The following is a 25,818-nucleotide window of genomic DNA, read 5'->3' on the forward strand; positions in this document are numbered from 1 at the left end:
CTTCAGCATGTCTCTCAGCTTCACAGGGCTCCTGCTTGCCACCCCCTAATGCCAGCCCGGCACTTGCAACCCCCCAAACCCAGCCCACCACCCCTGGGTTGACAAACACCAATATAGTACATAGAGCATTATATAAACAAGTAATTGCCTGTATGAAATTTCAGTTGTCTATCAGAGATGGTCTACTCTAGACAGTATTTGGTCCTGCCATGAGGGCAAGGGACTGGACTCGATGACCTCTCGAGGTCCCTTCCAGTCCTAGAATCTATGAATCTATTACTTTGCTAGTGATTTTTACATAGCCTGCCGTAAAACTAGGCAAATAAATGGAACCATAGAATATCAGGATTGGAAGGGACCTCAGGAGGTCATCTAGTCCAACCCCCTGCTCAAAGGAGGACCAATCCCCAATTAAATCATCCCAGCCAGGGCTTTGTCAAACCTGACCTTAAAAACCTCTAAGGGCTTGGCTACACTTACAAATTTGCAGCGCTGCAGCAGGGTGTGAAAACACACCCTCTCCAGCGCTGCAAATTGCAGCGCTGCAAAGCGCCAGTGTAGTCAAAGCCCCAGCGCTGGGAGCCGCGCTCCCAGCGCTGTCCGTTATTCCCCACAGGGAGGTGGAGTACGGACAGCGCTCGGAGAGCTCTCTCCCAGCGCTGGCGCTTTGACTACACTTAGCGCTTCAAAGCGCTACCGTGGCAGCGCTTTGAAGTGCTAAGTGTAGCCACAGCCTAAGGAAGGAGATTCCACCACCGCCCTAGGGAACCCATTCCAGTGCTTCACCACCCTCCTAGTGAAAAAGATTTTCCTAATATCCAACCGAGACCTCCCCCACTGCAACTTGAGACCATTGCTCCTTGTTCTGACAGTAATATCTAGATGAGCTGATGTACCCCCTGGAAGACATCTGCATACCCCCAAGGGTACATGCACCCCTGGGTTGAGAACTGCTTCAAACTGATAATATGCCAGTATAATCCAGAACTGCTTCATGTGTAGCTCTCTTTTAGAAATGTCTCCATCTGCTCTTACGTAGTATTGCAAATCATGACACCAAAAGTAACTCTAGAAATCGAAACTCCTTTATCTCGAGTACCTGCCCTGAGCTCCGCTGCATGACACCAGAACCTTTAAATTGTGCCCTCCCACTATCAGCAGTTACCAGTCGCCTCTGCCTGAGCACCTCATCGCTGATTAATCTATCCCTCCCATCTTTTGTGGCTCTGATGTCTACTTCAGTAGAGCTCAAGTTTTAGACACTGTACGTGTAGTCACTCTCTCTACACTTACTGTGAGTGAGTGAGTGCCATTTGGAGAAACAGCAACAAAAAGAGGTGGAGTTTATGTTCTCTAGTATTTAGATATGGGAACAGGGACTATGGGAGCTCTAGAGGGGCACACGTGGTGTTACAGAACAAGTGTTTACAGTTATATGAGCTGTCTGAATTTGTATTTTACCACAGTAATTAGTACTCAGTACTCAGCTCCACCACCAAATCCCAATTCTGCAGGGTGGGCATCAGTCTTCTATGTTCACAGTTCAAAAATATAACTAGGCCCTGGGTCTTCAAAGCCAGAAATCAATTTTGGGGGAAAAAAGGGGTGGACATTTTGAGCTGCGTTAAATGAATGGGAAGAGATGCCTTGTTTCAAGTTAATATCAGATTTATTTTCAATCTTTTTGGCAAGAATAATTTGTAAATTTCTACCCAGTTATGGAAATTAATGGATAACTGTAGCTGCACCATCAGCTTTACACCAACACCACTTGCTGTTCTTGCAAGAGTGCAACTCACAAGGACAGGTCTAACATAAGCAAGTGAACCTTTTAGGAAGGAAAAACACTTGGGCTGTGCCTTGACACAAACCTGGGAACTGGCTTTTCTACCACAAGAGGCATAAGTAGAAGTCAGAACAGCCTCAAGGGGCAGTTTCTGGTTGGGGGGGGGGAGGGGGGTTTGCCTGGGCAGAATAGTTGCTCTTGTGCTTACTGGAGTAGAACTTTGGCCTTTTCCTGAAGAGCCTGACACAGTTCTTCCAATGCTGCTGTCCCAACAGGATCCAGCCGGGGGTCTCAATAGCTGAGCTCCCTGGGAGTCTGGCTGCAAAACTCCCAGGTGATGAGACAGAAAGGAGCTTCCTGCACAGATGGTTAATGTTCCTGCCCAGCGAAGGAGCATTTCCAACTGTTTGTTTCTTCAGCCATTCTCACACATTTCCTGCACCCTGCCAGCACAGCGCCTGTCACACCTGGGCACAGGCTTTGCCACTTTGGCAGCTTTAGGTAACAGCAAAAAAACATAATTCACCCTGGTATGACCCCCATTGACCAGAAGCACTATAGCAGGGACCAAGCATGCTCACTGTCCCCAGAGAAGCTGAACACACACACCTGCCTTTACTTCCAAGGTTTACAGTTACCAAAAAACCTTACCGGGAGACTGCCCAAGGGAAACCATCTCCTTCAGTTCTGACTCCTGTTGCACAAACCCCGAGCTGCCTTCAGAGACTGCAGTACAGACACGCCTGGTTAACTCCAATTAATTCTTAAGACTTCAGCTGTATTCAGATTTAAAACTGAGTTCTAAAGCGTTTAGCAAAGGCCGAACCTGGAGAGAACAATGCACATTGAAAAGGGACTAGGCAGCCCAACTCTGGCCTTAGGCTAAGCAGTCAGCAGAAACTGGAGCTACAGAGCCAAACTCCTCTCCGGTAAGAACTCCAAAGATGTCAATGCAGTTACAACAGGTATGTACGTGGTTCAACAACAATCCAGTTCTGCAAGAATACTCCAGATTTCTCACTACACAAGACATATAAAGTAATATCCACTGACAGAGTTCCCACCTTTCCATGCTCTCACTGATTACGTACATATAGTTATGCACATTTTCTGTCAACACACAAAGGAAGCAAGCAGAGTGACTGCTAGCTTCATTTAACTGGAACCACCTCTTTAGGGCTGGGATTCTGCTTTTAAATGCAATATAAGATGCTACTGGTCACACCCCAAGGAATAATGGTGCTGTCTGCCTCCCATTGTTGCTCCAAGGGTAAATGATTTATTGGTTTGCCCTTCTGAACTGTGCTATTTCTGCAGAACACAAATCAGCCAGCAACCTGGAGACTGGAAACAGGTTAGTGAGCACAAAATTGTGCTCTCTGGTTGAGAATGTTGGCTGCTGGGAATTTATCCTCCTACTTAAAAGGGGTTGAATTCCCCACTAATTGAAATAAATTCTTCTCCGATACAGTCAGTGCGCTCTACACTCTCATAACATATTCTCAAATAGCAGAGTGCCCTGCCCTCCTGCCAAGGGCCCATGGTACATGACACCCAAGTGGTTTAAAAACCCTGCTTGACTGCGACAGTTCATTAACTCCCAAGCACAGTATGACAGTGAGGGGTGGGCATGCAGGCTGAAAATGTTTCCCTGCCCACCTTTCCCTGGTCTCCTCCACTACGAGCTCAGCGACACCAATCTCACTGGTGCTTGGCCTGTGATTAACCACAGATTATTTTCATTGAATGCCTAGTCCCCCTGCTCCTTGCCATTGTGCTGTGCTGAAGCATGGCACTTGGAAGTGAGGGTATTCCCAAACTAGCATCTTCTGGCTGCCACCACCTTGTTCTGCCTCAGGCTGGGGGGTTCTTTTGGGTTTCGTGGAAGCGGAGAGAGACAGGGACAATGAACATCAGGCAGCATATCCTTACTGTGGAGAGGGGAGAACATCCCCAGAAGCAGCCACTCCTGTGAGCTGCTCAACAGTGATAGCCTGGAGCGTACTTGGTGAGCTAACACTGTGGTGTGAAGGACAAAAGAACAGTGATAGATACTTGAACATATCGACAACAAACCAAGAACCCAAGGGTTATTTGGCAGGGCTCCCAAGCAGAATATTGCACTCAGTGGTCACTAATGCTAGAAGCTTTAAACTGTAGAAAATTAAATGGTTTTGCACATTACAAAAATAAAGATAAACCACATTGTTCTACACTAGTTACTGAACAGCAGTGAACTTCAGATGAGTGATCCCACGTCCACATGAAATAGAACCAAACTGGAGTGCTCTAAATATTGCCATCAATCCTGACATTATGGCTATTTGTGTACAGCAAACAGAATCCCTGAGAAGCTGTTCACACTGTTCGTTTGTCAAGCAGCTCTTCCTTGGAGGATGATCATGATTCTGAGGTTCAGGTGTAAAACGTTTACTCAGTTGTGCTTTACCAAGCCACAGCATTTATTCCTTGAAAACGCTGAACTCTTCTTGTTAAGTGTGTCCATAGATCACGCTGAGTTATCAGGAAACGGTCCTCCATCTGGGAAAGAGATTCCAGTCTGGACTTTTCTTTTCCTCACTTAACATCACAGCAACAAATCACTAGTTTCTTCCTCTGGGGAAAATAAAGACAGAGACACATCAGTGGCAATGAAGAGAACAGGAGAATGTTTCCAAATGTGGGAAATGATGGGAGATCCCAGCCCCAGCTCTGGGCACAAAGCCTGTATCCATGTGGGAATTCTGTGCTTCTCCTGCTCCCTCCAAGCAGTGACACTGAGCTCCAACAGCTGGAGAACATGCAACCTGTAAGCAGGGCCGGCTCCAGACCCCAGCGCGCCAAGCGCGTGCTTGGGGCAGCGTGCCGCGGGAGGGCGGCAGGCGGCTCCGGTGGACCTCCACAGGCATGCCTGCGGAGGGGCCGCTGGTCCCGCGGCTTCGGTGGTGCATCCGCAGACGTGCCTGCGGGAGGTCCACCAGAGCCGCGGGACCAGCGGACCCTCCGCAGGCACGTCTGCAGGAAGTCCAGCGGAGCCGCGGGACCGGCGACCGCCAGAGTGCCCGCTGCGGCGTGCTGCCCTGCTTGGGGCGGCACAATTCCTAGAGCTGCCCCTGCCTGTAAGGCTGACCTTGTATCTATGCCCCTTTGAACATCTGTGTCCTCCCACTCCCCCAACATTGTAGGTGAATTTAGTTCACTGGTGGGTTTTACGATAGTGCTAAGTAGACCATGAATGTGGTGCCAACAGAGCCTTGTCTCCAAGACATTCTGCTCCTAGAGGAACCTCCTTTTTATTGAGCCAGAGGATTTGGAGGTTTTCGCCAAAACCAGAGCTAGGGAGTTCTTAGCCCAGACTAGCATTCCCAACCCTCTCATGCTGGAAAGGTTTTGCCAACACCTAATACACAATAGCACATCACTCAAATAGTTTTGCTATTGTAAAGACAGAGGAGCTGCATCTTTAGCTAACTATACATTATTTTAACTGTAAACAAGTTAAGAAAGAAAAGAAGCCAGCTACCCACTCCTCACTGACTCTGGCTTGTATGGCTTCAATTGGTCATGACTAGAGATTGGTCCAATCCAGAGCTCCATCTGAGAGTGTCTGAGTTCCTGATTTGGGGGTGTACAGGTCTTCACCGCTCAAGCTCAGGTTTAATTAGGGGACTTCCAGAGAAGCTGATGATTCAGTATTCATCCGAACCTGACCAGCACCAGCTGTGGCACAGTTCATGGGAACAAACACCAAACTATTCCTGAAAAGGAGGCAAAGCCTTCCCATTTTAATGTGTGCCTTGTGGTTCTGTAGCATTTCTCAAGCTCTCAGCCACAGGGGCCCTCAGTACTCCTGGGGAGGGATTCTGCGCCACTGCGCAAGCACAGAAACACTGATTCTCTTTGCTTCCTCGCAGAAAAATGATTTCTGTGGGGAAGCAAAGAGAAGCTTTACCAGTGCTCACTGTGACAAATTGTTATGTTGTATGTGAGTCTTACTATTTTGCATGAATGCTGTGTGTGCCTCAGTTTCCCTGTGTATTGCACCAATGTCTAGGTGATGGGAATAAGGGTGTGTGAATTTTGCGGGGGCTGCTCCAGCTGCCTGCATGGATGCCATGGAGACCCAGGAGGGGGATGCGACCAGATGACTCTTGACCAGGGAAACGAGACAAAGGCCAGAGGAGGAGGAGGAGCAACAGGCAGGGTAGGGGCCAGGCAGCTGGAAGCGAGTCAGTCTCGGGTAGCTTGGGGGAGGGCCAGAGCCCTGGCTCTGGGCTCCCCTCCCCCAAAGTCACTGATTTCTCTGCTAACAAGTTCTGTTCTACGCTGTGTTAATCCTGTTTTACCGGCTGGCTGAGAGTCACGTCTGACTGCGGAGTTGGGGGGCAGGACCCCCTGGTTGCCCCAGGACCCCGCCTGGGCGGACTCGCTGCGGAAAGCGCATGGTGTGGAAGGGCTGAATGCTCTGAGGTCAGACCCAGGAAGGTGGGAGCTTCTTGCCCTGGAGATGGTCTGCTCAGAGAGAGGAGGCTCCCCCAGAGTCCTGACTGGCTTCGTACGGAGCAGTTCCAGAGCAGCGCCCGGGGACTCCGTGACACACACTCACTCCTCCCTGGCAGTGCAGGCACGTCTGTTTGGGAACCTGGAGCAGCTAGGGGAGAGGAAAGTCACTGCAGGAGGTGGGGGGAGGGGAGGAGTCCAGATACACGGGGGGCATTGGGCAGACAGGGGAGCAACTCCCCATACAGTGATTCTCCTGCCATTTCCTGGCCCTATCGCTGCTCAGCCGCAGGGGGAGGGGTCCCTGTACAGGGAGCTGCTCCCCCGTCCACCCAACCCCCGTGCATCTGGATCCCTCCCCCCTGCACCCAGAACCCTCTGAGACCCCCCTGCATTGGGAGCCCCTTGCAACCTCCCACAGAATTCCCACCATGCTGAGCCTCACCCCTGCAGCAGGAGCCCCCAGTACCTAGACTTCCCCACACCCAGAACACCCCCACTGAGCCCCCCACATCCAAATCCCCACCCTACAGAGACTCACCCCATGCGTCGGGAGCCCCACACACCCAGACCCCCACATCACTGAGTCCCAACCAGCTGCACAGCTGCATCCTGACCCCCACCCCACCAAGATCCACACCTCCAGCACCCAGATCCCCCTGCTGAGCCCTAACTACCTTCACCTGGACTCCCCTGCAGAGTCCTATTCCCCCTGCACCCAGAACCCCCAACCGAGCTCCTGTGCATCCAGATCTCCTCCCCCACACCGGGCTTCCCGCAACCTGATTGCTCCACACAGAATCTGGTACTCGAGGGAATTCTAAATCAAAATTTAAAAATTCTGCACCAATAAATTAAAAGTTTTAAAATGTTGCATATTTTATTTGCCAATATAATCACAATTTTCAATTATTTTGGTAATTTATTTCAAAATACTTTTCAGCAAAGAATTGAAAATAGTGTGATTATATTGTGTTACTTTGACAAATATTCAGATTTTTGCAGAATTTTAAAATATTGTGTGCAGAATTTTTATTTTTTGGGCACAGAATTCAAGAGTAACTCAGTGTGGTGTGCCGAGGTCCCTGCCCTTCACGCATTCCATAGCGTGCTGATTCGGCTGTCATGTCTGCGGGAGCACCTCAGGAAGCCCTTGCAACTGAGGTTTCTTGACTTCAGTGGAAAATCACAACATATCGGTTACCTTCCACAGCACCGAAGTGTTTAAACAGCAGCTTGAGGGGTGTAGCGTAGCAGCTTAACCTTCTGGATCAGTACATTAGATGCTACAGAGAAATCATTATTACTATAAAAAAACCTCTTCAATCAAGCTGCCTGGAGCTGCCTAGAAGACCAGCACTCCCCTGGTCACGCGTGCATTTTACATTAGTGCTGAGAAGTGAGGTGGTCTCCAGTGCCCATCGGCTCACTGACGATTTGATCAGAAACAAAGAGTTGAGGTCAGCCTACATTTTTCTTCTCCAAATAGCTTCCTAGCAACAACCCCCTCTCGGCTCTCACAGCAAGTGTGCATCTCAATAGTGCTGAACTGCTCTTTCTGGTATCCGGTTATTTCAGGGGTCACCGACCCCAAGTGATCTCTGTTTGATAGGCCAGGATGAACGTAAAATGCTCCAGAACAAAACCCTGGAAAGCACCACAGTTAGCACGAGGGAGACAGAGCACTCTGTTTCAGGACGTCGCTCCCAATCCCTCAGACTCTGCACTATGCAGAGTGGTTTCCTGTCCTGACGAAAGAACGGCCCTACTGGGTCAGACCAAAGGTCCATCTAGCCCAGTATCCTGTCTTCCAACAGCAGCCAATGCCAGGTGCCCCAGAGGGAATGAACAGAACAGGAAATCATCAAGTGATCCATCCCATCACCCATTCCCAGCTCCTGTCCATTCCCAGCTCCTGGCCTCATTCCCCAGCTCCTATTAAGTTCCCCCACCCCTTTTTCTTACCCACCCATCCTTCGCCACAGGAAATGTTCATGTGGGAAGCCAATCCCTCCCCACAGCTGTGGGAAAGGGTCCCCTCAACCCCACTATGGCCCTGTTCCTGGAGGCAGTGCAGAGGTCTTTGGGGTTAGCCTTCGGTGGGTTCTAGATAACCCCTCTGCTTGCTGGAAGGGAGAGGGAGCTCTCTCTCGCCTCCTGTCCCACCCAGGGACCTGGCAGCTCACAGTGCAGGCGAGGAGTCCACTGTCACTCTGCTCCCCCAACACAGCTCGCAGGCCGGTCTTTGATGCTACTCACAGCTTTGCCAAGCAGCAGAGTGAGGCTGCCCCTATTCTCAGTGATGTTACTGCTGCTCGCAGCTTCAGGCAGTGCCACGCATGAGCAGCAGTGCTGGAGCCGTCTGCTGGCAGCCTCAGGAAGGCAGTTCTGCACCTTGCCCCACACAGGACACTGCTGCGAGTTTCCCTTAGGAACTGCAGGGGTACAGCGCTCACGAGTAGGAAGCAGGCCCTGAGAGTCTGCAGAAGCTGAAGGCACTTGGCCAAGGGAGCCAAGGGCTCCTCCAAGCCCTGAGCTCAAGTCCGTGGCTGAATGCTCTCCGGGTAGAAGGCTCTTCTTCAGGCTGTTACCAGCTCGCTACACAACATGACTGCACTACGTGGCTCCCTCTGTGGAGGAGCAGCCACCGCACGCGTGAGTGCTCCACAGCAGCTGGTCAGTCTGACACTCCTGCCACGTGTGCCCACACCAAGAGAGTACCCGAGAACGGGGAGTGTGCACTTTTCCAGCCCAGCTCCCTAAGGACAAGCCCAGCCTGGCAGCTTTCAGACCACTGTGCGGTTTGCTGAGTAGGGACACACGACTGGCAGAGCCTTTCCCTGCAGACCCCCAGGGAGCTCTGGTTCCCAGACAGGCAGTAATTCTGTCACAATTTCAATGACCAAGTCAGGTTCCTTGTTTACAGGAGCAGGCTCTCACTGAGTGAAGCGTCAGGAGGACACCATGCATTTGTTTGGGGTTAAAATGCCGAAGGGCTCGCGCAGCAGCCAGCCCTCTCTTAGCAGTGAGAAAGGGAGCATGCAGGCCGGATTGTCCCCACTTTCCTAAGCTGGGGGCATTTCACACCTCCTCTGCATTGCAGTAAGGGCAGGGTGAATCAGCCCCTCTCCTCCCAAGATAGCTCCTAGGACTCCGGTACGCTAGGGGAGCTGTGCATCCCAGCCTAGTGCGAAACTGCTACTTCCTTTTTCCACCTTGCCATTGGCAATAGATGGCCAGAGCCCAGCACACACAGTGCAGGACTTTTCAGCTGTAAGATGGCAGTTGCAGCCCCTGCAGGCCAGACTGCCCCCTCGTGGCCCACCAGGAAAGGAGCCAGCACTTTGCTCCGGGTAGCAAAGCGTCATATCTGTCAGCACAGCCAGAGCAAAGCTCTGCCTGGTAAGCCATCGTCAGCACCAGAGACCCGCAATCGGCAGAGTTAGACCAGTGGGTGTGATGCACAAGCAGGAAGAGAACCCGGCTCGCTCTCTGTAGTGGGGCCGCTGCCTCGCTCCCGGGTAAACAGGGCGGTGGCCAGGTGAGCAATCAGCTGGGCTGATTGGGCTAGCAGCCTCAGCGGTGGCCACGCCCCAATCAGGGCCCCGCTGGCCCTTATAAGAGGGCAGTGGGCCAGGAGCAGGCAGGCTCCCTCTAGCTGAGGAGGGAGATGGACCTGGCTGCCTGAGTGCTAAAGGGCACTGGAGTGAAGCCGGGCTGGGGAAAGGCCAGAGGAGCTGGGGAGCTCTGGGCCAGCAACCCCCCAGGCTGCAGGGCCTTGTACAAAGCCCCTGGAGGTACTGGGTGCAGGGAAAGGCAGCAGGTCAAAACTTCCCTTGCCATTGATGACTGGCTTATACAGACTGCAGTCGGCCCCAGTGAAAGGGGGCGAGATGGTGACTGGCAGTGGCCCATAGGCTGAGGCAAGGTGGGGATAGAGGGTGGGGGATCCCCAGGGGGGGGAGACTGGAGGGGCAGCACCCCAGGTAAAAGGGCACCAGGGGCCAGCAACAGCGAGACACTGGCAGAGGACGCTCTGGAGCTGGTAAAAAGAGCTAATTCCCGGATATATCCACAGGAGGCGCTGCTGGGTGAGTCTCCACCCCGCTACACTCTCCCAGAGGTAAAGCACTAATTTGCAACTGAAGCCTGGGGACATGTGTCTGACCAATACGTGGCGCTTTTTCAGTTGCTTTTCTCAACACACCTGCACTCTGAGGAGGAGAGGAGCAGTAAGAAGCGCAAGAGTTGTCTGCCTTAAAAGGTGACTGGCAGGGTCCCTTGGAGGGAGAGGAGTCAGTCATATCAAGCCTCCTGTGGTGGCGTTCTCCTCCGTGTTAGCCCATGTAAGATGGCTCCCGTACCCTTCTGTGATGGGGTAGTAGCACCTAGTGGTCAGCCTACCCCACCCCCTGGGATGGCCCTTTAAGGGTCTGGAAGGGTCCAGCACATACAGAGAATGACCTAACCAACTAAAGCCTTCTTCTGCCCCGGAGCTGTGCCCCATCCTCACTGACTTGGCTTCCCCTGGATGGGACAAGGTGGCTCCTGCTTCAGCTCTGCCCTCCCCTCCCAGAAGCAGGGAGAGAACTGGAAAGGAAGAAAGAGACTTGCCCTTTTCAGAGAGATACTGCCCCCTGCCATCCATGAACAATGTGCGGCCCGTACTCCTGCCACCCCTAGCCAGTGTCCTGGCAGCTCCAGTCCTTGCAGGGACCGAGAAGACAGGGGAAGTCAGCAATCCCTGGGAGAGGGTGGCCAATGTTAGCAGTGTGGAGGATCGGATGGCCAGTATTCACTGCAGGGTGGGGAGTGACACACTGGGATGATTTAGTTGGGTTTGGTCCTGCTTTGAGCAGGGGGTTGGACTAGATACCTCCTGAGGTCCCTTCCAGCCCTGAGATGCTATGATTCTATGCATTCATTGTAACGGGGTGTGGCATCAATATTAACTGAGCCTGCATGTGGCACAGACATGACTGCGAGGTGATGGGGAGGAGGGCTGGTCTCTTAGAAGGACACTGTAGATATTAACTCAGCTGCAGCCAGTCATGTAATGAGCTTGGGCTTAGAGCCACTGAACACTGGTGCTCGTAAAAGCAGTTTTGTAATGCCAGCCAGGAGATGGGATTTCTGTTCTGCAAAAAAAAAAATTGAGTTTGAGGGGAAATATCATCCTGAATCAGGACAAAAAGCCACAAAACTTGAAGTTTTTGTGGGGATGAAATTCCTACATTTTTTGCTTTGGAAATACTGACACATTCCCACAGTGGGACCACTTCAGTGTTTCCAAAACAAAATGTGCTCCCTGGAATCACCTGCTCTGCGGTAGCACAAGGAGCTGACAGTCTGGGAAGCCCACCAGGTGAGCTGCGGAGAACAAGGGAGCCCTGGTGGCCAGTTTGCCTGCCTGGTTCCCAGCACAAGTGCTGGTGGAATCAGCCTGTTTACACGGCACATTCCGATCCCACCAAACCAATCCTTGGATGGAATGTCCAGCCAGCACTAGGTGTTTGGTGGGGAGCAGTAGTGAATGGAGGATCCATCTTGCAAGAAAGCGGGTGGAACGGCGAGGGGCAGGGGTATCTTTCCAGCCCTGTACCACCAGTGAGTGTCATTTGAATGGGAAGTATCAGAGGGGTAGCCGTGTTAGTCTGGATCTGTAAAAGCAGCAAAGAGTCCTATGGCACCTTATGGACTAACAGACGTTTTGCAGCATGAGCTTTCGTGGGTGAATACCCACTTCTTCGAAGCAAGCCGAATGGGAAGGGTTAGGATAATGTCCTAGCTCTACACCATGGTGAATTTAGGAGAGGATTCAAAGTAACCGATCTGGCTGAGATTTAAAGAAGGTTTACAAACGCCACAGAAAGCAGGATACGTACAGGCAGCGTGTGGGTTTGTGCAAATGAGACACAGCACCAGCACATCGGGGACTTAAAGCACATAACTGATTGGTTAGCTGCAGTTCAGCTGCTCCAAAACTCAACCTGCTACAGACCACGCATCATGTGTCAACTATAACCTAGCACATGCCAGCCCAGAGCTGGACTGTCCTCTTATTCCATCTCAACCTTCGATATGTGAAACCCACCAGCGAGCGAATTAGGTTCATGTACATTTACAATCTCATAGTTAAAAAATGCATCTGCAGTTAACTGTCTGGGACAGTAATTTTGATACTGGAATTCATACCATGTGAAACTCTCTCTATTAACAAGCTGCCCCAGTCCACTCCTCCACCAAATTATGGGAGGAACATTTGTGCCATAGATTGCTACGGCGAAGAAGAGCCAGACCGCACTGGCCTGCTCTACCGGTCTGCTTTTAAAGAGATACGATAGCTACATGCACGCTGTCAAACCCCACTAAAAAATATGACTGATGCAATCCCAAACACTCACCTGTAAGGAACCAACTCCAGGAAGCTCCACAACAGCAAGTCTCAACTGACTTTTCTTCAGTTACATCTGAATGAAAAAGTACTGAGCAAATTTTTACATTCATCAACAGGTCCAAAAGGGTGCACAGCAGGGTCCATAGAATTTCAATCCCAGTGTTTCATCTCCAGCCAATAATGCTGCCATCTGATTGCTGCAAGACTATTGTTCCATGTCACATCTGCTCATCAGTGACCTTCAGATTGCACTGTACACTTAAGTTCTCAAGGGTATCTCAGGAGAGACACACTTAGCTGTGTTCCCACTTCAAATAGTTCAGAGTTCCAAAGTCTGGTCTCGTCGTAAAGGCAGGACTCCAAACCCAAGAGAGACAGTAGCACTACAGATCCTTCAGCCACACCGCAGTTTCACACGCTGCCCGATGTAAAACCTTTAGCACTAGCATTACCATTCATCTGAAGGAGAGAAGGACAAAGAAACCGTCTTGTAGCAGCAGTCTTTCATGGCTTATAGTAGCAGCAAAGAGTCCTGTGGCACCTTATAGACTAACAGATGAATTGGAGCATGAGCTCTCGTGGGTGAATACCCACTTCGTCAGATGCATCTGTTAGTCTATAAAGTGCCACAGGACTCTTTGCTGCTTTTACAGATCCAGACTAACACGGCTACCCCTCTGATACATGGCTTATAGTGTTCATGATGAACAGATTAATACACATTCTGTTTTCTTCCAGATGCCAAATAAGGGGAGTACTCAGTCTAAATAAAATAGCCCTTTTCCAGAACAGACAGGGTTTCTTTTGTCATGGGTTTGCTGGCAACTACTCCGGGATGGGGGCACTAGTGTTAGGTGCTACCTAGGGCAGACTGAACATTGGGGGGACAAGCCTTACAGTCCATCTCACACTGTTTAGTTTGAGGGTAGAAATTTCTTTGCTTCTGAGATCTAACACAGTGTCAAACAAACAAAAGGCGAGATGTGCAGCTGGGGTTCAGGGGCTTCAGGAGATGCAAGGTCTACAGACAGAGCTGTGTTTGAAAACTGCATCCACACACAACTCAACACAGCTTCCCCCCTCTCCCAAGCGGATTTAAACCCAGTTGGCCCATTGCAGGGAGACAAGGGCAAACTGTGCTCAGAACTAGTGTCAGATCGTGAACGAGACCAGTGAGGATCTCAAAGCAGGAAAGAACACCAAGGCTGGTGCCCAAGAGGAGACCAGCCAGCCACCTGTCCAGCTGACGTGCTTTGCACACCTTTGTCTGCTACCATTATAGAGTGCACCCCTCCCCACAAGGGGGAACACATGGGACAGGAAGAGAGACTCAGCAACGGGTTTGGGAACCTCTGCCATAGCGGGCGCTTGCATCCAGAGAAGCGAAGACACCATTTTAAAACCTGGAGCTTTCTATCTGCTCTGAGCAGGGGGCGGGACTAGATACCTCCGGAGGTCCCGTCCAACCCTGAGATTCTATGATCAAGTGATGTGTAGCCAGAACAACAAAAATAAAGGATACTTCCTGTAACTGGGAGTTCTTTGAGATGTGTGGTCCCTATCTGTATTCCACGCATGGACAGGCACGTGCACCATGCGCCCAAGTCCACAGATTTTAACAAGTAGTGTCAGCTGGCCCCCCCCACACAGTAGATCTCCTTATGCTCCTGAGCAAGGGTACAAGAGGCAGTGTGGGTTGATGCCCCCTCAGTTCCTCTTCCTGAGAATTTAACCAGATGTGAAAGCAGAGGGGATGGAGGGCGGGTCGTGGAATACATCTCAAAGAACTTCCCATTACAGTCAGCAACCTCCATTTCTCCTTCCAGAGCTGGTCCCTACATGTGTTCCACGCGTGGGTGATTGGCAAGAAGTGCTCAGACTGGAGGTGGAGGCAAGGAAGCCAGCAAGAAAGATGTGTGCACTACTGCAGATCCCACTGCTGCCTTTGCAGCAGAGGCCTGGACTAGGGCGCAATCTACAGCAAATGTGTGTCTGGAGCTCCAAGTCGCTGCTCTGCATATGTCCTGCGTTGAGACTTCCTGCAGGGATGCGATCCTGGTGGCCTGTGCCCTCGGGTAGAGTGCTATTATGCCTCCGGGAGGCGGAATGTGAGCGAGCATGTAGCACTTGATAATGCAGCCAGAAACCCACTTAGAAACCCTTTGAGGCAACATAGCTGTGACATTCTACACCTTGGGGGAGTGTGCTTTAATCCCCATATTCCTCATTTTTATATGATCGCGATCTTACATATAAAGCAGGCCATGTGAGGTATCAGGGGAAAGGTTATGATCTGCTGAAAGTCATTTCTCTATCCATATATGTGTATAATCACTGTATGAGAAGTTATGAGAATTGTGTTGTATGGTGATCACTAAAACATGCTGTAAGTTGGGGAATCAGCCCGATATTAGCTCCCCAGAGACAACAGCATGGAAAATAACCAATGCCTGGGAAGGTGTCAAACAACCATCAACAGCCATTGTCCAGCAAGGGAGCTACAATTCAATGACTCACCTGCATAAGGCCACACCAGGGGAATTGCTCAACCTTGCTTGGAGACTCAGCAATGCCTCCAGACATGCCTGGACTTGTGTTTTCCAAGCACAAGGACTGAGGGTATAAAACAGACAGAAGGGCCATATGTTTGGCCTCTTCTCCTGCCCCCACCTATGCTGCAAGCAACTAAGACACTGATAAGACAAGACTCCAACAGAGGATATTGGCCCACGTTTAAAGAACAAACCTGTATATTAAGGACTGCAATATCCAGCGGGGTGAGAAAACTGCTTAATCTAGATGTTTTCCAGTCTAATAGAGTTGAGAGTTTAGATTGCGTGCTTATATTACATTTCTTTTGGTAACTAACTGACTTTTTTCCCTATCACTTATAATCACTTAAAAATCTCTCTTTTGTAGTCAATAAATTTGTTTTGAGTGTTTCTCTTTACCAGTGAGGTTGTATGAAGTGTGTGGCAAATCTGCTCAGGTTTGACAGAGGTACATCCACTTTCCATTGATGAAGTGGTGAACCAATTAATACATTTGCATTGCTCATCTTGCGCAGTGCAAGACGGTACATTCCTGGGGTACAGTGCTGGGGGGATCTGGCTGGTGCCTTTCCCTGGTTGATTCAGGAGTGGCTCTGGGAGCATTCACACAGTCCAGCTGGGTGTGGGGCTCCACATGCCGTTGTGCTGAGTGATAACAGCTCCTGGAGGGGTTGCTGCTGGTCACTAGCAAGGCATTATGAGAGACAGCTCAGGCTGGAGAGAGTTCAGGGGGCAAAGTGGTCCCACAAGTCCCAGGCTGCACCCTGGGGATCCCGTCACAACAGATTGACCTTGGGATTTCTCAGGTATCATGATGGAGTGTCTTGGTGATTTTCTGATGGGTTTGGTTCTTTGCAGGTAAAAAGCCAGCGAATGCTGGACGTCAAGAGAACGAAGTCTCTTCTCTTTGGGAGAAGTGTGCGGTTTGGGAAAAGAGACAGGTAAGTGAATACGCTGGTTAAGGTAAAATTCAGAGACTAGCCTGGGAAGAAATTCAGGGTGAAAGCAAAGGGATACCTTGTGCTTCTGAAATACCATAAAGGGAGGATCCGCCAAGAGGGCTCCCAGTTTGTTGACCCTCCTGGCTGAAGCGATGGCCAAAACACCACTTTCATGGAGGGTGGCACAGGGAGGGGAGTAGAAAAGGGGAGTAGAGAAGGGTCCTTTTTAGGTTTTGACCATCAAACAAAGGAGGCCATGATCCTGGTGGGAACCTTGGAGTCGATGTGGTCCTTGTTGGGTGAGTTGACTGAGCTGAGCCAGGCCTGTAGGCAACACAGATGAAGTCTGGCAAAGTTGTCACATTAGTACATGCTGCCACATGGCCTAGCAGTGATATGCACATTCTCACTGTAGCCTTTGTTCTGCGGGAAATCAAATAAATCAGGTTGGACATCATTTGAAACCTTTCTGCAGGGAGGAAGGCTCTTGCAGAAAGAGTCCATTGTTGCCCCAATAAATTTTGTCAGCTTCATGAGGGATAAAGGGGATTTTTCTCTGTTCATGCAAACCCCCAGTGCTGTGAGAAGCTGAATGAGGAATTGAATAGCTGATGTGATCTCCCATCGAGAGGGTCCTAACAGGAGCTAGTCATCCAGATACAGAAAACTGTATGGTCCTGACATCTCATCAGTGCTGCCACCACAGAAAAAACTTTTGTAAATGCTTTGGGTGCTACCACTAGTCCAAAAGGGAGGACTCGGAATTAGAAGTGCTCCTGACCCACCATGAACTGTATGAGCCCCCTGTGGGAAGGGTGAATGTCTATATGAAAATATGCATCCATGTTGAGAGCTGCGACCCATATTACCTCTTCAGGAGGAGACTATTGATGCCAATGTAACCATCCTGAATTTTGACTTTCAAATGAAGATGTTGAGGTGCTAAAGATCCAGACTGGGTCTCCATCCTCCGTGTTTTTGGGGACTAGGAAAAATGGACACTAGAACCCTCTTCCTTGATACTGAGGCAGGACGTGTTCTATTGCCCATCGGTATAATAGGGATTCTACTTCCCGTTGAAGGGTCATCTAGTGAGACTGGTCCCCAAAGAGGGACCGGGAAGGGGGCTTGTGCAGAGGGAAGGGGAGGAACACTATGGAGTATCCCTGATGGATAATCTCCAAGACCCAACCAACTGTCATGATTAGCTCCCAGTTCCAGGCAAAAAGAGTAAGATGGCCCCCAAAGGTGATGGAAAAAAGGATAGGTGGAATCAGAGATCACAGAATATCAGGGTTGGAAGGGATCTCAGGAGGTCATCTAGTCCAACCCCCTACTCAAAGCAGGGCCAATCCCCAGACAGATTTTTGCCCCAGATCCCTAAATGGCCCCCTCAAGGATTGAGCTCACAACCCTGGGTTTAGCAGGCCAATGCTCAAACCACTGAGCTATCCCTCCCCCAATGGCACATGGGTCTCGACTAAGATGCCAAAAGTGGCTCCTAGCAGCGGGCTGGGAATGGGTTGTGGTTGAGGTGGTAGAGGGGGCTTAAAGCAGGGCCTCTCAGTCTTCTGTTGCTTGCATGGAGGCTCAGCAGGATGTTGGTAGTAGAAAGCATAAGGAGGAGGAAGTGGTCTTGTTTTATAGGTTTGCCTCTAGTGCTTCCTTCTCGGGGCTAGTGGGCAGATCCCCAAGGAGCAAAGGTCGGACATCAAGTCCTTTAACAAATAAAGAGTCATTAATTTTCTCACTGAAGAGGTTCAACTTGTCAAAGGGAAGATCTTGGATAGTATTCTGCACTTCCCTGGGAAATTCTGAGGACTGCAACCAAGAATCCCTCCTCACAACAATACCAGTGGCCAAGCTTGTTGATGCTCTATCCACTGCATCAACTGCAGCTTGAACAGCCATTTTTGCCACCAACTTGCCCTCCTCTAGTAAGGAGAGGAATTGGGCTCTGTCATCAGGGGAAAGCTTGTCCTGAAAGGCCACCAGCCTAGAATAGTTGTTGAAGTTGTACTTTGGTGATGCGGAATTGCAAGCCCACAAAGAAGACCTTTCTCCCCAGGAGGTCCAGTCTCCTGAAGCCTTTGTCTGACAGGATGGTCCTTATGTATAGTGACCTGGTCCTCTCTGTAGCAACCTGTACCACCAGAGAGTCTGGAGCAGGGTGGAAGAATAAAAATTTGGCTCCCTTTGGTGGGACCAAAATGCACCTGTTGGCCCTCAGAGGTGTGGGGGTACAGGATGATGGGGTTGCCAATCTTACTAGTTCCAATATGGCCTCATTAACTGGGAGAACCAACTTACTTGGGCCCTGAGGCTGCAAAATGTCCAACCAGTTGGTGTGGGCCTTGGGTTTCCTCCAGAGGTATCTAGAGACAATTAGCCACTCTTTGCACAAGTCATGGTATTGCTGATGATTGTCCAGTGGGGATGGGGAAGAGGAGATTCCCATCGGGACTGTCTGTACCTGTGGTTCTGGTTTGACATCCTCCTCCTCCTCCTCATACATCAATGAATCTGGTTGTGGGTGAGAAGGAGAAGAGTTGGAAGTCTCCTGGGTGAGTCCCAGGCATCTGCTATCAGGATCCTACAATCCCCAATAAGGCCTGAAAGGGGCCAACTGTTTGAGGGGGACCCCGTGGCATGGAAGCCGTCAGTCCCTAAGAAAGTCATGTCTATAGAGGTAGCAACTGTAAGTCCTGGATTGCCTGTTTGGGCTTGGCTCTCTCTGGGGGGGATGAAGGAGGAGCCAGCTCATCAGATTCATCTGAATCTGAAAATTACTCCTGTTGGAATGGCGGATCTGGCAGCAGCTGTCAATGATGCCTGATGGTTGTAAGTGAGATGGTTCCTGGGACAACAACATACTATCGTCTTCTGGTGTAGTAATGTCCCTCAGGAGGGCTGGGCCAGAGAAGAGGGGAGAATGTGGATCGGGGAGAAAAGTATCCTCTGGTGCCTTGTAGGTCTGAATATGTCCTAATGCGCGGGAGGTTCGCATGGTCGGCACCGACGGTATGGGTGCATTCCTGGCGTGATGAGTTCTTTGGGCAGGTAAGTCAGTACCAGAGAGTCTGGACCGTTGTGGACAGGACCAGCACACGGCTGTCTTTATGCTTCAGTGCCAGAATCACCAGTGCATTCTTCTTCCTACGTGCTTTACCCTTAAGCCAGGGTTGTGTGTGGTTTAGGGGTTTTTTTTTGTTTGTTTGTTTTTTAAATTGTTGTGGGTTTTTGTTTTGGTCTGTCAGAACTGGTTCTTTAGGACATGTAAGGGTTTGCTTGACCTCAATGGACTCGGGGAAGGAGTGCATCTCTTATGGACAGTCACTGATGGGGGTCTGTCCTCATGCCCATGAGTGCCCCTTATTTTCGTGGGAAGCCCTGGAGGGCTCCACTCCTAAGTACGTGCTCATAAGGGCGCTGCTCATTTGTTGAGGCTGAAGAACATGTGTCTCTCCCTGGCTGCATTGGAGAGGGGCCTCATGGCCTTCTTCATCAAGCATTCCTAAGGCAAAGCTGACGGGCTTTGTGATTTCTCAGTGGAAACAAGACACAAAATATGCATGTCACCCAAACAGTAGAGGCAGCATTGCTATTCATCACTGATGGAAAAGGATCTAGGGTGGGAGATGCAGTTTTTGAACATGGGACTCTGGGCATAGATCCCAGACCATGGGGAAGAAGTCCTTGTTCTGGGGAAATAAACTACACTAGAACTATAATTGTACTAAGCTAAAAAGAATAATTATTCACCAGCCATTTTATTTACAGGTTTTCTGAAAAGCTGAAGGACAGGACACTGGATTCTGACTCTGGCCATGTGGTGGTTAGAAGGAACTGAGGTGGTGTCTACCCACACTGCCTCTGATACCCTCAACTTGGGAACACGAGGAGATCTACTGCGCCAACAGACACTACTTGTTAAATTCTCTGGGCACGGGAGCATGTTGTGCATGTGTACCCACACATGGAATATGCACACGGACCAGCACTCAAAGAAGAATCACCAGTTAGTCAAACATTTCCTTCATTCAGCAAAACAAACTGAGGAGGATTTTGCTTTACTGTACCTTTATTCTGAGAAGGGGATGTCCACATCTCACTAATAATTAGAACAGTCCCTGGGCTCTGTGGCGGCTAGTTTTCAAAAATGCTTAGCGAGGGCTTGTCTTATGTAGGGTTCTTGGCATGTACTGAAATTGGGGGTCCGTGCGTCTCTCAGAGCTCACTTGGAACAAGGGCTGATGACCGTCGGGGTTGGGGGATAAACCAATGCGACATTGACTCTCTCGCTGCCATTTCTGGGGCAGATTATTTCCATCACTCCCTCTGGTCTAGGCTGACTCAGCAATTCTCCTGAGAGAGAGAGAGAGAGAGAGAGAGAGAGACACAGACATTGAGCATCACAGCCATATTCACAACACAGCTCATTTCACAAAGACCCCTAAGGGAGACAGCTAAGACCAATGTCATAAAATGTTCTATAAGGAATTTTATTTTTCAACCCAACAGAATTCTCATCTGCATAACCATGGTGGTGATTACAGCTGGAAGAACGTAGCTCCAGACAAAGGCAACATCTGCCATTACTCCCAGCTCCCGTAACCTGCATCACCACAGACTGACTCAAAAGATCTTTAGCTAGACACTGCAAATTGAAGTCGGTCTCGAGAGGCTAATGAGGCAAGGACTGCAGAGTAGGTGTTCCTAATTAGGATTCAAGGGCAGATGGGATCTGAAATTCACCTTCCAACAAAGCTCTTCATACACAATATGAATTATAGGTGTCAGTAAGGCAGCTGGCAGGCCAGTGGAGACAGCTATAGACATCCCCCTATTATTTGCGTCTATGCAGTACAGTGATTGGCACCCTACCACCCCCCTCCACCCGGAGAGATTATCCTACCATGGAATAAGTCAGTACAAATCTAGCTAGAGGGATTCTATGACTACCCAGTGGAGACTCTATTCCTTTGCATTAATCAGAAGTGGCCAAATTTGAGCATCATTAAAAATTTAACAGGAGTACTTGTGGCACCTTAGGGACTAACAAATTTATTTGAGCATAAGCTTTCGTGGGCTACAGCCCACTTCATCGGATGCATGCAGTGGAAAATACAGTAGGAAGATAGATATACACACAGAGAACATGAAACAATGGGTGTTACCATTGGTGTTACCACTGTTTCATGTTCTCTCCTACTGTATTTTCCACTGCATGCATCCGATGAAGTGGGCTGTAGCCCACGAAAGCTTATGCTCAAATAAATGTGTTAGTCTCTAAGGTACCACAAGTACTCCTGTTCTTTTTGTGGATACAGACTAACACGGCTGCTACTCTGAAACCTATCATTAAAAATTTAGATTCTGGGATGCAACTTTCCCAGGGGTTGCTGCTCTCTAGCTCAGAGATCACGCCGCACCAGGCTGCTGGCTCTTTGTTTGCTGGCTGGAGTACGTGTCCTATGCTCCTATTTAGAGCAAAATGCTGTGTGTCAAATCCTGCTCTCGGAAGCTCCTGCACAACCCTCCATGCAGTCAATGGGAGTGCTAGAGGTGCATTCCATGGCAGAATGTTGGCCTCTTATTTTGACCTTTTGCACAGCATGTCCATCTTCTGCACTGGCCCTTATGGAATTAAGCATAGCAAATAAAAGAGCATTCTGCAGCTGCCTGCTGAGTGGCAGTGGTGGTGAATTTCTACAGCTGACCCATATGCCAGGGCTCACTACAGCAACTATGCCATGAGTCAGGCAAGTTCATTTGTTTGATAAAAAGCTACTCCTGGTTAGCCAGTTACTGACACCCAACATCACAGAGGAGGCAAGGTAGGGCTCTGCGTCAGCTACAGTCATGTGAAGAGGACATAAGTGAAGAGACAAATGGACCAAGCCCTAAGTGTTTGATCCTGGAATGAAGAGCTGTGGTAGTAACATCCCTTTACCCTCAGGTCTACACTACAGGGTTAGGTCGAATTTAGCCATGTTAGGTCGATTTAAAAATGAATGTGTCCACACAACCAACCCCATTCCATCGACCTAAAGGGCTCTTAAAATCAACTTCTGTACTCCTCCCTGGCATGGGGAGTAGCGCTAAAATCGACTTTGCTGGGTCGAATTTGGGGTAGTGCGGATGCAAATCGACGGTATTGGCCTCCAGGAGCTATCCCAGAGTGCTCCATTGTGACCGCTCTGGACAGCACTTTGAACTCCGATGCACTAGCCAGGTACACAGGAAAAATTCTGAATTTCGTTTCCTGTCTGGTCAGCATGGCAAACTCAGCAGCACAGGTGACCATGCCGTCCCCCCAGAATCGTACAGCGTAGAACGTTTCTACACTCCCCCTATCATCTCCGTCCCTGAGGTTATTGCACATTAGAAGGCAAAAAAACCCCAAACACACTCGCGATGACATGTATTTCCAAGCTTAAGTAAATGGGGGAGGGGAGGGGGAGAGACAGGAAGGCTAAATCAGAAATCAAATAAAAAGTCAAATCTCTGGAGGTTTCCCCAGCTCCATTAGGGAGAACTCTTACTTATTTTCTAAGCCTCACCTTAGTCTTTAGCTTGTGCAAGTAGCCTTCCCACAGCACGGCTCTCATTGTAATCTCTCTAGCTTCTCTAAACTAGGAGTGATAGCTGAGTCATTCCAAGTCTAAAAGTTCACATCATGCCATCCTACTGTAGCGTTCTCTTCCTGGGCATTGCTCCTGACCAACAAAAGTCTCATTCACAGCCCAGGGTAAAATTGGCATTAAACTATTTCAGAATAGTCATGACTAATTCAGGTTTCTCTCACCCAGTAATGATTATCACACCTTGCAGGCCACAGATGCAATACACCATTAACAGCTGCACAGTAATGAGAGATGTTAGACTGAGAGCGCTAGAGAGATATCGTGCAGACATCTGCAGTGCAAGTACCCATCCCACTTGACAATGTCTCCACTGTGATGTGGAGGAACACTTTGCCTGTTTGCTTAGACTGCCAACAAAGATGCCAACTGTCCCAATGCTGAGAGAGGTAGAGATGTGTGTGTGCGCGCGTAAATCAGACAACTGTACACCAGCAACAGGACTGGGATTACCAGCTCATTTTACAAGGCAACCTGTCAGACAGTAACAAGCAAGTTACTACTGACCTAGATCAGATCTGAAGTACTGACGGACCAAGATGGCAATTTCCTACCACATCCTGGACAAACCCAACTGAATTAAGTTCAAGTATCTTCGGAGTTCGTTGTATTAAAAATATCAGTGTTTTTATGTATTATTATGGGTCTGTACATAACAGGGGTGGCCAAACTTACTGACCCTCTGAGCCACATATGACAATCTTCAGAAATTCAAGAGCCAGGACACCCCTGCTAGGGCTCGGGGCTTCAGCTTTAGCTTTGTGGGAAGGACGGTCTTGGGACTGAAGTCCTGAGACACCTCTCCCTGCTGGGCAGAAGTCATCCCTAGCCCCACCACCTCACTGCAGGGAGGAAGCCGTGAGCTCTTCCTTCCCAGTCTGGTAGGCAGAGAATGGGAGGGAGCGCCCTCGGCGAGCCGCACTTTAACTGTAAAAGAGCCAGATGCGGCTCACAAGCCTGGCCACCCTGGGATATAACATCTCTAGGGAGACATGACATAAACCCTGGGAAACATTAAGAGCATCAAAGGGCTACTTGAAACAAAAGGCCAAGCTAGAAGGCACTTTCAAAGTGAAGTGAAATCTCCAGGGAGAGGTGTATGCACACAGACCCTTTCCAGCTATGCAAGAACTCAGCCTTCTGAATCTTCGCTCTTAGGAAGGGTCCATTGGCTGCTGATCAGCTGTTACACGAGGACAAGATCAAAGGTCCAAATGGTATAAAGAAGTGACCCTCAGATTCCTGAGGTGCTTGTTCTGAGCCAAGTGGTTATGTGTTTGTAACCACAGTGGGGTCTGAGGGACTAATCCCCAGCCAGAACCCTGGCTGGAGTTCAGGGAGATCTCTCTCAGCTTGTTGAATATTTTGGCTTGAGTATGTTTTGTGTGCAACACTTGTGACCCTCAGAGCCGCTCCGTGCCAGCTGGCAGAGGGCCCACCATACTGTAACTCATGTCAGGCCCGACGCACTCACTATCCCCAACTATCTGTTGTCATGTCAGGTATCCCATGTAAACCGGTGACACACTGGTCCCAGAAGTCACTGTGTGAGGTATGTACAGGTGGTATCCAAGAGCTTGTGGGTGGGCTGGAAATATATCCTTAGAATATGTTTGGGAGGCAGTGCGTACACCAAGCCTGACAAAGGAGTCTGGATTCACCTCTCTGACTGGCGTTACCTTTTCCGTAACTGGTGTTCTTCAAGATGCGTTGCTCACGTCTATTCCACAATAGGTGTGTGTGCTCACCACTTGCACTGGTGCCAGAAGTTTTTCGCCGAGCAGTACCCGTAGGGGAGCGACCCAGCCACCCCTGGAGTGGCACCTCCATGACATGGTATAAGGGGAGCTGCGCGCTCCCCCCAACCCTCAGTTCCTTCTTGCCAGACAACTCCGACAGAGGGGAAGGAGGGTGGGATGTGAAATAGACATGAGCAACAGATCTCGAAAAACACCAGCTACGGAAGATTGCTCATGTGCATTCCACAATAGGGGATTCCAAGCTAGATCTGTTGGAGGTGGGAAGGAGTTCACAAACTCTCAGGATGGAGCACAGCCCTGCCAACCCCGGCATCCTCCCTGGTCTGGAAGATAATCACATAATGCAAGGTGAACGTGTGAACTGAAGACCATGTGGCAGCCTTACAAATGTCCTGAATGGGGACATGGACCAAAAAGGCAGCTGACGGATGAGGCCTGCACCCTAGTCGAATGTGCCTTCACAATTGGTGGTGGAGGGATTCCCGCTAGGTCATAACAGGTACAGATGCACAAGGTGATCCAGTTGGAGAGCCCATGAGTGGAGATCGGCCAATCTTTCATGCGCTCGGTCAAGGTGATGAACAGTTGCGAGGACTTTCTGAACGGCCTAGTCGCTCCAGGTAAAAAGCCAGAGCCCATCTTGCATCCAGCGTGTGGAGGCGGCGCTCCTCACTGGATACTTGGGGCAGAGGACTGGCAGAAAAATGTCTTGACCCATTTGATAGGCAGAGACCACCTTCGGGAGGAACAAAGGGTGTGGGCAGAGCTGGACCTTATCTTTATGAAACACTGTGTACAGGGGCTCAGAGGTCAGGGTCCTGAGTTCCGAAACCCGCCTAGCTGACGTGATCGCAACCAGGAAGGCCACCTTCCAGGAGAAGTGTGACCAGGAGCACGTGGCTAGCGGTTCAAACAGGGACCCTGTGAGACGGGCCAACACCAGGTTTAGGTCCCACTGTGGGACTGGGGGCCTAACATACAGGAAGAGACAATCCAACTCCTTAAGGAATCGGCCAATCATAGCATGGGAGAATACCGTGTGGCCCTGTACCAGCGATGGAAGGCCAATATGGCCGCCACGTGCCCCTTGACTGGCAAGGGTGCGAGACCCTGGACTCTAAGGTGGAGGAGATAGTCCAGAATAAGATGGATTGGGGTGGCCACCCATCTGGAAAATGACCCACTCGTCCGCCCATCTGGAAAACCAAGACCACTTTGCCAAGTAGGCTCAGCGCGTG

The 25,818-nt window shown here is 50.0% G+C and overlaps 1 protein-coding gene across 1 annotated transcript in view; it reads right to left on the minus strand.

Annotated features, from left to right (window-relative positions):
* Nucleotides 1–798: 798 nt before the first annotated feature.
* The window catches only part of MFHAS1 (multifunctional ROCO family signaling regulator 1), a 132,108-nt gene continuing 107,088 nt past the window's right edge, over nucleotides 799–25,818 (minus strand). Inside the window, exons 2-4 of the mRNA XM_045018491.1 lie at nucleotides 20,415–20,541; nucleotides 12,691–13,142; nucleotides 799–4,402 (exon numbers count right to left, since the gene is read on the minus strand). Coding sequence (XP_044874426.1) covers nucleotides 13,139–13,142; nucleotides 20,415–20,541 — 131 coding nt within the window. The 3' untranslated portion in view covers nucleotides 799–4,402; nucleotides 12,691–13,138. The remainder of the gene's footprint in view (nucleotides 4,403–12,690; nucleotides 13,143–20,414; nucleotides 20,542–25,818) is intronic.

This window comes from Mauremys mutica, chromosome 5 (genome assembly GCF_020497125.1).
Source record: "Mauremys mutica isolate MM-2020 ecotype Southern chromosome 5, ASM2049712v1, whole genome shotgun sequence".
Classification (NCBI taxonomy): Eukaryota; Metazoa; Chordata; order Testudines; family Geoemydidae; genus Mauremys; species Mauremys mutica.